Source organism: Rhinopithecus roxellana, chromosome 15 (genome assembly GCF_007565055.1).
Source record: "Rhinopithecus roxellana isolate Shanxi Qingling chromosome 15, ASM756505v1, whole genome shotgun sequence".
Taxonomy (NCBI): domain Eukaryota; kingdom Metazoa; phylum Chordata; class Mammalia; order Primates; family Cercopithecidae; genus Rhinopithecus; species Rhinopithecus roxellana.
Genome location: NC_044563.1, coordinates 18,269,432 through 18,281,977, shown reverse-complemented (window position 1 = coordinate 18,281,977; position 12,546 = coordinate 18,269,432). Strand labels below are relative to the sequence as shown.

General features: G+C 49.9%; 1 protein-coding gene across 24 annotated transcripts in view; it reads right to left on the bottom strand.

Annotated features, from left to right (window-relative positions):
• Nucleotides 1–12,546, bottom strand: part of MADD (MAP kinase activating death domain) — a 63,118-nt gene that overhangs the window by 37,543 nt on the left and 13,029 nt on the right. For 12 of the 24 annotated variants that reach the window (XR_004053567.1, XM_030917713.1, XM_030917714.1 and 9 more), the window contains 13 exons: nucleotides 11,741–11,976; nucleotides 11,382–11,538; nucleotides 10,396–10,499; nucleotides 10,112–10,302; nucleotides 9,483–9,736; nucleotides 9,094–9,233; nucleotides 8,134–8,235; nucleotides 5,643–5,702; nucleotides 5,175–5,277; nucleotides 4,619–4,805; nucleotides 4,373–4,523; nucleotides 3,858–4,064; nucleotides 683–783 (listed from right to left, as the gene is read on the bottom strand). Coding sequence is in view for 23 of the 24 variants with exons in the window: in XM_030917713.1 (XP_030773573.1) it covers nucleotides 683–783; nucleotides 3,858–4,064; nucleotides 4,373–4,523; nucleotides 4,619–4,805; nucleotides 5,175–5,277; nucleotides 5,643–5,702; nucleotides 8,134–8,235; nucleotides 9,094–9,233; nucleotides 9,483–9,736; nucleotides 10,112–10,302; nucleotides 10,396–10,499; nucleotides 11,382–11,538; nucleotides 11,741–11,976 (1,993 nt within the window). In the remaining variant the exon portion in view is untranslated. The remainder of the gene's footprint in view (nucleotides 1–682; nucleotides 784–3,857; nucleotides 4,065–4,372; nucleotides 4,524–4,618; nucleotides 4,806–5,174; nucleotides 5,278–5,642; nucleotides 5,703–8,133; nucleotides 8,236–9,093; nucleotides 9,234–9,482; nucleotides 9,737–10,111; nucleotides 10,303–10,395; nucleotides 10,500–11,381; nucleotides 11,539–11,740; nucleotides 11,977–12,546) is intronic. The other 12 variants (XM_030917717.1, XM_030917716.1, XM_030917718.1 and 9 more) reach the window with 3 other exon arrangements.

Below are 12,546 nucleotides of genomic sequence, written 5' to 3'. Positions count from 1 at the left end.
GAGTCCCACTCTGTGGCATAGGCCGGAGCGCAGCGGTGGCGATCTCAGCTCGCTGCAACCTCTGCCTCCCGGGTTCCAGTGATTCTCCCGCCTCAGTGTCCTGAGTAGCTGGGATTACAGGTGACCACCACCACACCTGGCTAATTTTTGCATTTTTAGTAGAGATGGGGTTTCACCACGTTGGCCAGGCTGGTCTCGAACTCCAACTCCTGACCTCAAGTGACCCACCTGCCTCAGCCTCCCAAAGTCCTGGGATTACAGGCATGAACCGCTGCACCTGGCTATTATTTTTTTACTTTTATTTAATTTTTTTTGAGACAGAGTTTCACCCGTTACCCAGGCTGGAGTGCAATAGCGTAATCTTGGCTCACCACAACCTCCGCCTCCCGGATTAAAGCGATTCTCCTGCCTCAGCCTCCCAAGTAGCTGGGATTACAGGTATACGCCACCACGCCTGGCTAATTTTGTATTTTGCATAGAGACGGGGTTTCATAATGTTGGTCAGGCTGGTCTCAAACTCCCAACCTCAGGTGATCCACTCGTCTCGGCCTCCCAAAGTTCTGGGATTATAGACATGAGCCACTGTGCCCGGCCATCTGGCCGTTTTGTTTTTTTTTTTAACTTGAAGTATTCTGAGACAGCATATTTAATCCTCGTAATTTTCAACAAGGTTGTCACAAACCTGGGAACTAGACGTCAGGCTCACACCACTGTCTGCGCTGATCTGGGACTTTTTCTCCTCTGTCTCACCAAGGTCAAAGACAGGTTTGATAACTTCAGGCCCTGAGTAGGGGAAGATTTCTGTTACTCCGTGCACAAAGGCTAGGGGCAGGCTGGTAAAGGGGGTGGGACAGCAGCACAGGCTGGTCCCAGACCTGTTCAGCCCATCCCAGTCACCTTTCCAAGGACTACTCCCGACTCAGGACCCACTGGAAAAAGAGGTCCCCAGATGCCTTAAGAACGAAGTAAGACAAATCAGACCTAGTCCCAATGGGTTCTCCAGTCATCTTCTCAACCTGAGAAAATTATGAGCAAATCATCTTAAAACAAAAAAGCTCCACGAGGCTGGGCATGGTGGCTCACGCCTGTAATCCCATCACTTTGGGAGGCTGAGGCAGATGGATCACCTGAAGTCAGAAGTTTGAGACCAGCTTGGCCAACATGATGAAACTCTGTCTCTACCAAAAAATACAAAAATTAGCCGGGCGTGGTGGCACATGCCTGTAATCCCAGCTACTCGAGAGGTTGAGGCACGAGAATCGCTTGAGCCCTGGAGGCAGAGGTTGCAGTGAGCCAAGATCGTACCACTGCACTCCAGCCTGGGCAACAGAGCAAGACTCCATCTCAAAAAAAAAAAAGAAAAGTTCCACAAACAAATGTCTAAACCACATTCCATGGCACTCAGAGTCTGAGCTTTGCTGGTACCTGAAACCATTTTACGGTCCCCAGGTCACTTAATGCTTCCCAAACAAATGTGTCTAAAGGAGGTAGAAAAGGTTGGGCCCGATGAGATAAGAAACACTAGCTGTTTTGGTGGGCACTGCCTGCCTCCATCTACGTTTGAGATACAAACCACCCCCCTTGTCCCCCACCCACCCACAATGGTATGGCAGAAGGACAGAATGACAGAAAGCAAGAAAGCGTGCCTAGGCAAGCCACCAGAGAGTTGGGCAGCTACAGACTCAACATGGAGGGACAGCAACCATCTCTGCCAACTGTGCCCACAGGCCTTCTAACAGGTGAGGGAGATATCAGCCAATGGGGGGCACTAAAATAGGCAAACGTTCTCCCCACCAACTCTGAAGCAACAGAGAACCAAGTTCTGGGGAATTGTATTCAGCAGACACCTGGTTATAACCTGATTGACACGAGGGGAGGAGGAAAGAAGCGGCCTACGTGCCACACGCCTAGGAGTCACATGCTACCTACCTGTTGCCATTCCAAACACCCTCTAAGAACAAATTTGGGGTGGGGCTGACAAAGGGAGCCTGCCCCAACTGGGCCTGGGGAGTTGGCAGGTATGGGAGACTTGGGAACAGGAAAGGGCATTTGTTCCTTACTCTGTTTTTCCAAAGCTTTTTGCTTTTTCACTTCCTGGTGCTTGTTCCACAATTCTACCCCAGATGCAATGCAAGCAGGAGAGAAAGACAGAGAGTCAGAGGCTGGTCAGACAGATGAAATGGAAACCCACCCACCCAAGTCAATTCAGTCTCAGGCACCGGATTACCAACCAAGAGATACAAAGATATCTTCATGGGGAGAAGGGGCAGAAAACAAGACATCTAACCCCTCCACCCAAACTCATGAACAGATTCCAAATTTCTAATTCCAATCCCAATGTGGCAGTAAAAACCCTGCAGAATGTTAGAGCTGGAAGGGCCCTTAACAAAGCTCCTTCATTTTTGCATAAGGCAACTGGTCCTAAAGAGGCTGGAGCACTTGATCAAGATCATGTAACTTAGGATCCATTTAAATTCCCACCATGCCACACTCTCTCTGCCAAATGAGCTGGGGAAGGACAATTTTTACAGATTCCAGATGAGACAGACAAACACCTCAAGAGGCCCGAGTTTCAGAAGCATGAACACCAATCTGTTTGATTCACTGGACTGGACAAAAGCCAATTCATGCAGGCAGTTCGCACCCCTCCTCATTGCTCCTCAAGAAACCAACTCACCCCCAGAGCCAGTGCCTGCACTACCAACCAGCAATCTGGAAAAATGCTTCCAGCTGAGGTGACAGAGAACATAAAATGGTCAAGACCAGCATCTTCATAGAGGAAAACAGAATGGCAACCACAGCACTTCTTTTCCTGGAAGGAACTTCAGAGTGTACTTAGTATGATTTCCTTATTTCCGTATGATTTCCTCATTTCCCAGATGAAGAGACAGAGACCCTGAGAGGAGAAGTTATTTGCCCAAAGTTGCTTTCCTAGCTGGAGGCTGATACAGGACTAAAACTCCAGACCTCCATACTAGCAGGTCAGTACTTTTTCTAGAACATCATATGAGGCAGGAGAAAGCCAGGAGTTGACTGCTACTAGAATAATATTCTGCTGGGTAGGGAAGTGTAGCTCCCGTAAAAAGGAATCAGTTCCACATCACCATTTATGGGAGCATATGGCAACTGCTAATGGCCATGGCAATGAAACATCAGCTGGAAGCAGAGTGCCTAGGGACCTAGAACCAGAAAAAGAAAGATCCAACCTTGATGACTCAAGGTCAAGCAGGGAGTGAGCCAAACAGAGGTGATGCCCACAAAGCTCACTAAGACACTGCCTTTGTGGGAATGGAGAAACACCAAATGTAAACGAGATTTTAATCAAGTCCGGTGAGGAAGCGTTTAAAGAACTGACTTGGAAACCTATACCTCAAAGATCCAGAACCCAGGGAAATGGGGTTGCCAGACATGCCCCAGAGGAGCACATTCCAGAGCAGTGTAATGGCTGGACGGGAGGACACTGGCTTCAGAGACACAAATGTTGTTTGTATAGCCCAAAGATGCATCTATAAACTTCCTGAGCACTTCCAGGAATTCTCTCCACTACGTGAAGAAATGCAGATGTAAACAAAAAGAGCGGCCAGGAGTACAGCTCACACCCCCTGCAGTAAGCCTTACTGGCCCTCTAAATAAAACCTCCATTCTTCCTCTAAGAAACAGGGTGAGGGGTGGCTGCGGATGAAATATAAAGACTAGAGAAGTACAAAGAAACACCACTAGAAATGGACACAGGTCCCCTTCTCTCTCTAGGAAGCAAAGCATGGGGCAGAGAAAGGCAGGATTCTGGATGAATTGAGGAGAAAGGGATATTTAAGAAGCCAAGACCCCTCTACTGCACCAAACACACTGATACGTACCAATAGACGCTATAAAATTTTCTTCCTTTAAACTTCTGGTGTCCAGTTCCTTAGGACCCTTTCCTGTGGCACTTGGTGCCCGAGGTCCCACCTGGGGAACTCTCAGCTGTGCCATAGCCTTTGGGTCCCCCCGCCCAGCTAGGCCAGGATCCTTGCCAACTGGGGTATTTACACTTTCTGTTGGACTTCTCTTCCGCTTGTCTGGTTCTGAGGGAAAAAAATCAAGAGGTCGAGAAGTAGTGAGTAGGAATCAAGGCGCAGACATGAGGTGGGAGGAGCCAGGATACAGAAGGGTGTGGAATGGAAGGAGTTCAGGGAAAGATGAGCTGATGTCTTACTTTTCGTAACAAAAAACACTCACTACATATAAACATGCACTAGAAAATAAAACCCCAAAGCCTGATGGGAAGCAGCATGGCACTGGGAAACCTGTCCTGGGGACAAATATATTTTCTGTTTGGGAGACAAGTGGGAGAGTTGGGGATGGCATGGTGCCCAGCAAGTACCATCCCTACCTTTACTATAGTAGTGGGTCTGGGCGATCTCCAGAAGCCCAAAGATGCTGGCCATGCCACCCAGACCCGCATGGGCATAGGACTGCTCCAGGCTGAGGATTGTACACTTGAGGAGGTCTAACATTCCCTTGTACACCTTCCGACTGATCTCCTGCAACAATAACCCAGGGACTAGCGTTGGCAAATTGCCTTTGGTATTCACATCCCTCTCCCCAGTTACTCCGACTCCCTACCCCCAACACTGACCACATCCGGGATAATGTCCTGCCGGGCATCGTCCTCTGACTGCACCGTGCGGTTCAGCTTGCTCAGGACAAAGACTCGCAGTTGCTCGCTCTCCAGGAGCCGGCGCACCTTTTTCATGTTGAGCCAGCCAACTCCCTGGCCGTCCAGCACGTTGTGTACCACCTCCTTCAGGAACTGCTGGTTCTCACTACAGGGTCCACACACCGCTTCTGTGGTCACCAGCTCCTTTGCAGAGCACCCCCCACCTTTCACCCAGACTAGATGCCTGCCTCCACGGGTAAAACACAAAGCCACGACTCTGAATGTCCAAGTCCACCACATCCCCCAGCTCTCCGGAGAACCTGATTTGCCCAAATACCCACCACTGCTGATTCACCCCGCTCAACACTGTAAGCTTTCAGTTGCATGGAGATCAAGCCAGAACGAGAAGTGCTGGCAAGAAATTGATTACATCTACCCCATTGAGAGCTTCTCTCCCACTCTATCCCTAAAGTTCTGCAGAGGAATCACCCCACCTCTACCTGAGAACTTTTAAAACAGCTCTACCATTTATTACCTAGAGTTGCTGGATCGACCCTGGGGTGATGGAGGTTCTCTTTTCACTGTTGGGCTGTGTTTAATGACAGATGACTTCTGATCCACTAACGCCCTCCTGTTTCCTGTGGCAGGGGAGGCAGGAATGAGAGACATCACTATTATAGTGCAGGAGCTCATGCCAGCACAGCCCTGAGTAGCCATGTTCCACGCCCGTTCCTCAGAAGGGCTGGGGGAGGGTAGCACCAAGGCATCATACGTAGGTAGAAACCAGCCATGGCAATGTGGAGGAGGTGGGGATGGAGACTCAGGCCACTCCACATGCACCAGCAGCACGCCCCATGGGCAAGCATGGGCGTCACGGGGGACGGGGCAAGCAGGTCACTCATGTGATGCTGCTAGCTCCATGAGAAGGATGGCCCTCAGGCAGGCACAGAAGATGCTAGAGAAAAAAAAAAAAGATCATGCACAGCTCACAGGCAAGACCCACCTTCACCACTCCCGGGGCCGGCTTCAGTAACAATCTCCATTAGAGTATTTAGCCCAAATACTGGGACACAAAATACACAATTAGTAGGTGCACCACAATACCGCAACCCCTCTACCCCTCCGAGGAGCAGTAAGCCAGATAATCTGAGCATTCTCCCAAAGCTTGAGGAATGCACATAACCTTGGTTCTCGGGCACCTCAGAGCTGGAAGCCAAGTGACCAGGAGACAACCAAGGCTCTAAGAAAAGACCATCCTTAAGACTGTGGCCTCTCAAAGCCAGGGGCGGGTAAATGAGGCTTCAGGTACTGAACACACACATGCATGAAAGACGGACCGCTGGTTTTCAGAAAACATCCAGCACAGGGGGTCAGGGGCCTGAGGGCATGTGCAGGGAAGCGACCCATCTTGCAGATGCTGTTGTTGGGAGTGGGGGTCAGGGTATGAGGATGGGAGGTGGGTGAGAGGGTATGTGCAGCAAATGCGACAATGCATCAGCATGCAATGAAAGAGTTTCAATCGCTCTCCTCTTCAAATGTACCAAATGAAGGCCAGTGACACTGACACCCTTCCATCCCTAGCCTACCCAGCCACATGTGGATTCCCTGGCAGTGCTAGTTCGCTCCTTACACTACCAGCTCTGATGTCCCTTTGCCCATTTATCCAATGTTCCCATCACCACCTAAGAACACGCCTTAGGCTCCTGACAATGTTTGTTTGTTTGTTTCTGTTGGTTTCTTTTAGAGATAGGGTTTCACTCTGTCGTCCAGGCTGGAGTGCACTGGCCTAATTATAGCTCACTGTACCTCAAACTCCTGGGCTCAAGTGAACTTCCTGCCTCAGCCTACCAAGCTGCTAGGATGACAGGTGTGAGGTACTGCACCCAAGTAACCTGACATTTTTTACCAATAGGAATGAGAGGTCAGTTAAAGAATACATGAGGTTGGCCGGGCGTGGTGGCTCACGCCTGTAATCCCAGCACTTTGGGAGGCCGAGGCAGGTGGATCACGAGGTCAGGAGATTGAGACCATCCTGGCTAACACAGTGAAACCTTGTCTTTACTAAAAACACATAAAATTAGCTGGGCATGGTGGCAGGCGCCTGAAGTCCCAGCTACTTGGGAGGCTGGGGCAGGAGAATGGCATGAACCCAGGAGGCAGAGCTTGCAATGAGCCGAGATTGCGCCACTACACTCCAGCCTGGGCAACACAGCAAGACTCCATCTCAAAAAAACAAAAAAAATAGAATACATGAGGTTGCTTCTCACTGCACTTCCTACCAGTTAAATATTTCGGCACACCATCCAGAGAAAACAAAAAAATCAGGCCAGGTGCGGTGGCTCACACCTGTAATCCTGGCACTTTGGGAGGCCGAGGTGGGCAGATCACTCAAGGTCAGGAGTTCAAGACCAGCCTGGCCAACATGGTGAAACCCCATCTCTACTAAAAATACAAAAATTAGCCGGGCGAGGTGACGTGTACCTGTAATTCCAGCTACACGGGAGGCTGAAACATGTGAATCACTTGAGCCTGGATGGCAGCAGTTACAGTGAGCCAAGATCACCACCCTGCACTCTATCCAGCCTGGGATGTGACACTCTGTCTCAGGGAAAAAAAAAAAAAAAAAAAATCAAATTCAGAAAAGCCCCCGAAACTGTCAGATGGCACAAGCCAAATTCAAATGAGGTCTTTTTATTTTTTAAGATGGAATCTTGCTCTGTCGCCCAGGCTGGAGTGCAGTGGCCGGATCTCAGCTCACTGCAAGCTCCGCCTCCCGGGTTCACGCCATTCTCCTGCCTCAGCCTCCCAAGCAGCTGGGACTACAGGCGCCCACCACTACATCTGGCTAATTTTTTTTGTTTTCAGTAGAGACGGGGTTTCCCCATGTTAGCCAGGATGGTCTTGATCTCCTGACGTCGTGATCCACCCGCCTTGGCCTCCCAAAGTGCAAGTGCTGGGATTACAGGTGTAAGCCACTGCGCCTGGCTTTCAAATTAGGTCTTAACTGACCCTAGAAACTAACAAATACTACCTGGCGCACTCACAAGCCCTGGGTTGACAGGCTTATGAGTGCGTGAGAGGTGAGAGGCTGTGCTCTATAAATGCTGCCAGGCTCTCCATAACCATTCTCTGGTGGGCCAGCTCCTTGGCATGGAGTTTGTCCTAAGTTCATGCAGTGGCAACCCAGCAGACGACTGGGGGCAGCTGATGATCTCTGTGTTAATCACGTACCCTGACAGGGTCCTCCCAAGAAGCAGCAGTAATCCCACAGCTGCCATTGTCCTAAATGACATAATAGGGCCTCTCTAGCTACGAAGATGGTTTCCATTTGACAACCACTGGAGCCCAGGATGTGCAGTGAAAGCCATGAGGAGCAACATGAGGGACGACAACCAGGTCAAAGGATTCACCAGACGCAGGGCTCCTGACATGAACCCACAGCCCAAAATATCTCCCGGAGAAACCTGGCTTGGCAAAAGGAAGGCTGTAGTTACCTTTCAGACTGGGGAAGGGTGTGGCCTTCTCTCGGACACCTTTGGTGGGCAGTGTGAGGTTTGAAAGACTGAAGCTGGTACTGTGGTTCCGATAGAGGCTGCCTATCAAGGGGAGGGTGTGAGAGTGATGACTTGGCAGAGTAAGTAATCAAAGCATTGGACTAATGACTATCAGCATCTGCACCTCCCTCCTTTCCAAACACAATCCCAGTTTAGTGGATCAGATCATCTCTGATCTGTCTTAGAAAGGATCAAGTCTAACTCCAGGCAAACAATGGAGCCATTGCCAGGAGCAGCCAAAACCTAGTAACAGCTTTCTCTGTCCACCTCACATGGTAATATCTGAGTCTCTCATCTACTGCTGCAGAGCACGAAAGCTGGCACGAAAGCTGGCAGTTAACGGGCTTCTGGTCTGAAGCTGGCACTGTCCCTCCCTGGCTGCTGAAGAAACTCACGATAACAGGGATCCTTGACGTTGGCTCTCTCTAGTCCATAGTCTGTCTTCAATCTTTAACTGATACCACCCCACACTGCTGGAAATACTCTCTAAGCACAAAATTCAATCTCGTATCGATTTCAAAGCACATTCATGGAAGAGTCCGTTATGAGGCAAAGAAGATACCAGATATGGACTCAAATCAAATTTGACCAGAGTATTTCCGCTAAATATAAGTACAAGTGTGTGATCCTGAATTTCCTGCCTGTTTTGCAGTTACCCATCCAGCTCTTATCTGAAATAGACTGAAACGTCCATGCATAATGATAATGACTAATCTGTCCCTGTCCTTTACTGCCCTCACTTGAAAACACCTTATTCAGTATCACCCAAATGACTGAATTAGAGCTTGCTAATGCTAACCTAGCCCTACATGTGAAGTTCTAAACAACAAGTGCGATAGTCAGGCTCTGCTGTAGAGAAAATGGAACACAGGAATGAGAGAGACAGCTCAAGGCACTTACTGGCAAAAGACATGATGCCCCCGAAGCCCTCGGTGCTGGTGTTGGAGACGGTGGAGTTGGGAGAGCTTGCCCGAGAGTCTGACTCTGCATCTGAGTCACTTGCCAGTCTCAAGCTGTTGGGCCGCAGCAGCTTTTGAGCCCTTGAATGCACAGTGGCACCTATGAGCCCCAGGCAGGGGTACTTGACCTTGGGAGTATGAGCCTTATGCTACACTGCAGCTGCCGCTCCCTTCCTGTAATTCCTAAACCCCTGGATCAAAACACCACCCTCTGGGGATGGCAGGACCACGAGAGCATTCAGACTTAGACTTTCTGATTAACCCTTGCCCAGGGTCCACTGAGGTGAGGTCCTTCAGTCACCCATCTAGAAGGGATCCCCAGGCTCTCACCGATTGCCATTGACATGTTGGCTGAATCGGGGAGTGTAACTTTCCCCCTGCTCATCCTCATCTTCCTCAGGGGGAAAGCCATATTGGGGCTCGAAGTATGGATTGTCATAGATTCGTCGGCACACTGACCCCTCTCCAATTTCTGCCTGACGTCTGTCCACGTTCGACTTGCCAATGCTGGGAGGCACGGAAGGGAGGGGCTTGGAGACGCCTACTGCTGCCTTATCATCCATCTCCGTAGAGTCAGCAGGTTCCTGAAGGCCACATGAAATTAAAAGTGGTTACCTGGTGCCCAATGGTATCTTCCTGTAATCCCAGTTTGGCAGCGCTGGACCAGGCCTGTCAGATTTCTAGCCTAAGGAATGTGTGGGAAACGATCTCTGTGGCACCTGTTCTCTGTCCCCACAAACTCTATAAGGGGGATCACAGTTGTACTCTCAACAAAGCCTGATGAACTCCTTTTGGGGTCAAAACTAGGTCTCTTAGGCTCTAAGCTCTAGGGCCCACGAAGAGGAAGATGAGAAAATTGTGTGAGAAGAAGCAAATGAATAGCTACAGCCTGGCTTTCCTAATAGATGAGGCCCACATCCCAGGCCATGGTTCTCACTCATCCACCGCTCCTCACTTACAGAGTTGGCTCCGTGGATGATGGTGCTGGGGCTGCTGCTGGCAGTGGTGCTGGAGCTGGAGCGCAGTGGGGGGTTTTCCTGAGAGTTCTCACTGTCTAGGCCAGGTTCTTCTGCTTCCTTCTGATTCTGCAGCTCGTCAATCTCCACCTCGCTGGCATCCCCCAGTGCTGCATGCGTCAGAGGGTCCACATCTGCCAAAATCCAAGGAAGGCAGGTATAGACCACCCCATCCCTGGATGCCCAACCCCTGCCCAGGGCTGGCCAATCTCCCCAAGCACACTTACTGGGAGTATCACCATTAATGTCACATTTCATCATTTCACTGACAAAGTCACCAAGGGAGGAGTAAGAAGAGCTTGAATCGTCATAATCCATACTATCACTGCCACTGCAGAGTGAATTGCATAGAAAACAAAACAGAAAGGGGCAGGGAGAACACCTGCAATCAGCACCAGGAAAAATAAAAGGGGGAGCACTCTGAACTCAAGGCCAGGGAACAAATCAAATAAGGAAGCCAAGAAAAACAGTCAACCAAAGCATAAAGACTGATAATGGGGGCTGGGACAGTGGCTCACGCCTGTAATCCCAGCACTCTGGGAGGCTAAGGCGGGTGGATCACCTGAGGTCTGGAGTTTGAGACCAGCCTGGCCAACATGGTGAAACACCATCTCTACTAAAAATACAAAAAGTAGCCGGGCGCAGTGGCTCACGCCTGTAATCCTAGCACTTTGGGAGGCCGAGGCAGGTGAATCACTTAAGGGCATGAGTTTGAAACCAGCCTGGCTAACATGGTGAAACTCTGTCTCTACTAAAAATACAAAAAATCAGCTCGGCGTGATAGCATGTGCCTGTAATCCCAGCTACTCGGGTGGCTGGGGCAAGAGAATCTCTTGAACCCAAGAGGCGGAGCTTGCAGTGAGCCAAGATCATGCCACTGCACTTTAGCCTGGAAGACACAGCGAGACTCCATCTCAAAAAATGTATATATACAAAAATTAGCCAGGTAGTCCCAGCTACTTGGGAGGCGGAGGCAGGAGAATCACTTGAACCTGTAAGGCGGAGGTTGCAGTGAGCTGAGACGTAACCACTGCACTCCAGCCTAGGTGACACAGCGGCAAGACTCTGTTACACATGAAAAAAAATAAAGAAATAAAATTAAAAAAAAAATACTGATATGGGAAGCCTATGAGATTGCCTCTTCTGTGCTAAAGAAGGGCTAGTGAGAGCCTCTTCACCTTAAAAACCTTTTTGCTGCCCTAAGGATGCTCACCTATCATCAGTAGGTTCGGAGTCAGAGTCCCGCTCTGGTGGTACACTCAGGGCCTCAGCCAGCTGGGAATTGCTGTCATAGACACGATAGTGGATAGGCTGCAGCTGATGAGCATACCACTTCGGCTTGTCACCAATCAGGGCTGGATCAAACATATCTACCCCATGAGGGAAAAGAATAGAAAGTCAGCAAAAAGGAAAAAAGGCAAGCAATGCCTGAAAGAAGGGCAGGAAAAAGGAAAAAGTCTAAAGCAGAGCAAGGACAGAAGGCACAGGTCAAAGATTAGCAAAGGAAAAATCAAAGTCCATCAGGAGGACAGAGGCAGAAGGCAGAGCAGAGCAGAGGGCAGGTGGACTCACTGTTGTGAATTCGCTGAAAGGCATAGTTGGTGGGGTTAAGGATCCATTCCCCAAAGTACTCCACAGCTTGAGTTCTGGCCAATTTCTCGGCAAAAGGAGTCTGGCGGGGACGTGAGGCTAGAAAGGAGCCAGCTTGAAAAGCTACCACAGGCCGAGGGAAGAGGCGCAGGGTACGTGTGTGCATCTGAAATCCCTGTAGCACGTTGGCAGAGTTGAAGAACCGTACCATGGCGACCCTGGGGAAGGAGATGATGAGATAATTTGAGACCCATGCCCTGAAGGGTAAGGATTCCCATGATCTAAAGTCTCAGAACACCTCCCAAAGCCATCACTTAACAGGCTTCCAACATCAAGGGGAGAGACACTTTTTTTTTTTGAGACGGAGTCTGGCTCTGTTGCCCAGGCTGGAGTGCAGTGGCGCGATCTCGGCTCAATGCAAGCTCCGCCTCCCAGGTTCACACCATTCTCCTGCCTCAGCCTCCCGAGTAGCTGGGACTACAGGCACCCGCCACCATGCCCAGCTAATTTTTTTTGTATTTTTAGTAAAGACAGGGTTTCACTGTGGTAGCCAGGATGGTCTCGATCACCTGACTTCGTGATCCGCCAACCTCAGCCTCCCAAAGTGCTGGGATTACAGGTGTGAGCCACCGTGCCCGGCCGGGGAGAGATATCTTAAAAGAATCATCAGCCCCCTCTTCATCCTGAGCACGTGGTTTACTATTTCTTCACTTTGCTTTTACCAAGGTGGAAAATAACAACCAAATATGGCACATATTTTATATATAAAGAAACCCTGGGCTGGGTGC